Source organism: Pleurodeles waltl, chromosome 5 (assembly GCF_031143425.1).
Source record: "Pleurodeles waltl isolate 20211129_DDA chromosome 5, aPleWal1.hap1.20221129, whole genome shotgun sequence".
Classification (NCBI taxonomy): domain Eukaryota; kingdom Metazoa; phylum Chordata; class Amphibia; order Caudata; family Salamandridae; genus Pleurodeles; species Pleurodeles waltl.
In genome coordinates, this window is record NC_090444.1 from 954579422 (window position 1) to 954582050 (window position 2629).

General features: G+C 44.8%; 1 protein-coding gene across 1 annotated transcript; it reads left to right on the forward strand.

The window, feature by feature from the left end:
- The first annotated feature begins 1110 nt into the window (after positions 1-1110).
- On the forward strand, positions 1111-2179 carry LOC138296179 (cdc42 effector protein 3-like). The gene has a single exon (XM_069235074.1). It carries the CDS (start codon positions 1261-1263, stop codon positions 2026-2028), a length of 768 nt encoding a protein of 255 aa, XP_069091175.1. The 5' UTR covers positions 1111-1260; the 3' UTR covers positions 2029-2179.
- Positions 2180-2629: the final 450 nt, after the last annotated feature.

Below are 2629 nucleotides of genomic sequence, written 5' to 3' on the forward strand. Positions count from 1 at the left end.
CAATTGAAATATTTTTGTTTGATAATTTGTAGTAAACCTACACACAGACCATAGCCCGGCAGTTTTCCTCCTTCTGATGAAGAAAACTCAGAATCTGGCGATAAAACTGCACCAGGTGGATAACAAATTGCAGTACCATTACTGTGTTAGCCATCATTCTGAAATGCAAAACTTGAATCGGGGGGGGGGGCAACGCCACTCTGCTAAATACAAGAATTTGGGCCTAATTACATATTGTGTAGTATTATTTCCTTTTGCAGCTGAAACTGGAGTTTTGGGCCAGAAAGTCCATCACAAGCAGTACAGGGGCCATTCACCTGCTGAAATGTTAAAATATGCCTAGAAAATGGAAGTTCAATTAAGTTCAATAGAAATTGAAGGAAATAATACAAAAATCGGTGTAGTAACCCCGATTTACAGATTTGGAATTTCTTACTGACACCGTGAACAAAAATACTGCCCGGTTTTAAGCAGTGCCAGATGCGGTATTACCACAGTTTATCACTGAACCACATGCTAATCGCCCCCAAATCCGTGGCACGTCCGTTTACCGGTTGTGTCATGAGTTCTCCAAATTCAAGGCCCTGCGGGGGCTTCAGAGTCTTGTACTGTATGGAAAGAGGGTTAAAACATTTCTACAGACTTTAGCATTCTTTTCAGAAAAGATGTTGCTCCCATTGAAAAGCAAAAAAGCAGACTAGTTCGGCAATGGCAGCGGACGGTTTCACATGAGTAAACTGTGTTCAGCAATCAGAAATAAGGCGCCCTGACTTGAAAGAGCCATGAAGGCAGATGAAGGTTATCTAGCTCGAGTAAGGATTAACCCTTTCATGCTGCCTATTGGAGGGAAGCAACATCAGAAGGCTAATCTGTGAGCCGGAACTGTCAGTACAATCGCTAATTGTTTTACTGAAAAAGAAAACCAGTGAACCACGAACAGCTTGTTAATGATAAACGCTTTTGTTTCCCCATGCAGGTTCCTCGCTCTGGCCGAAAGGACCCCACTTCGTGTCCACGTCTGTGGCTGCAGTAAACTTCACCTTGAACGGGTTCGCGTTGCTGGAGCTCAGTCGGCCTGTTCCAGTGGCTTCCATTTGTTGCTGATCTACAGAAAGGCGCGGAAGTTGTGCGCGCGAGCTGTGAAAGTCAACAATGTGAGAAATTTGTCGCCGGAAACTTGGTGGAGATTAAAATTGGTGCGCCCGGAAGTGGGTTTGGGCTTCTTCTCAGTGAAAGGCCCTGTGAATCGCAAGCTAAAGGATGCCGGCAAAAACACCCATTTATCTAAAGGCGGGTAACAATAAGAAAGGTAAAAAATTCAAACTGAGGGACATCCTATCCCCAGACATGATCAGCCCACCCCTTGGAGACTTCAGACATACCATACATATTGGATCCGAAGGGCAGCAGGATGTTTTTGGGGATATGTCATTTTTGCAAGGAAATTATGAACTGTTGCCTGGCAATAAAAGTGTCTCCAGGGTTGGTCATTTTGGGGGGCACGGTGAATTTTCCAGAGCTAATAGCACCTGCGACGCCATGTTCTCCGAAACACACTCTCCGGTTCTAAAGAACGCTATCTCGCTTCCAACCATCGGTGGCTCCCAGGCCCTAACACTGCCCCTGCTATCACAAGTGACGTTTCATTCGAAGCACGACGCCTTCAGCGCCTCCAAGCTTCCGAGACTTAGCTGCGAGCCAGTCATGGAAGAGAAATTACAGGAGAAATGCATGCAGTTTGAGAATGGGACACAGTATAGCGACAACAGCTCGTTGAAGTCAACTGGACCCACTTCCTGCTGCACAAACGGCGGAGTGAGCTACTCCTCCAGTCTTTCCGAACAATATGATTGGCAAACGGGGGACGTGTTTGACGATGGTCCCCTTGCCTGTGAACTAACAAAGACTGAAAGTAAGTCGGAGGAGTCTCTTACTGACCTCACTAGCTCCCTCCTCTCCATGCAGCTTGATTTGGGGCCCTCACTTTTGGACGAGGTCCTCAACGTAATGGACAGGAACAAGTTGTAACCTTTCCGGACACTCATCTGTAGGCAATAGCACAAAACTGACTTTTGTACAACTTTAAGATACTAGCTGTACTCTGCTCTCGTTGAGTTTTAAAAACAGTATTTAAAATCTTTTTTACCACGCATGTGTTCCTGTTTCTTTGCATGGTAGACCTCCTACAAATCAATAACACTGTTTTTAGTGTGACTATTATGATATTTTATATCACACATTTGTTTTTCGTCTTCGGAAACAAAAGTAGTGGCGATAGGTATGAAACTTCTTTTTTAGTGTCACGGTGTTTTGGAATCTTTGATGGTCCTCAGACATGCTAGCCTGGTGAAGGAACATGGATGAGATATTCTGCCTCTGGTAAGATCTTGTTCTCGACAATATGCACCTTATTCACTACACACTTTTACCATTGGCAGACCAGGTACTATGATGCCTCCAGCACAGGCCCAGCGTGCCACCATCCTCAAGTTGCCAGCAGTGGGTATTCTGCAGTTGAATGACGGTTAACCAACTGCTCCTTTTTTCCGGTGCTATTTTTAGGTTTCGCCTGCATTGCGCTTGCACTATGGCAAAATCTATTGTATTAAAAAAAATCTTAAAAAGGGTT

Excerpts from the sequence above, each read along its gene's own strand:
- LOC138296179 (XM_069235074.1), top strand. The coding sequence starts at position 1,261 with ATGCCGGCAAAAACACCCATTTATCTAAAGGCGGGTAACAATAAGAAA.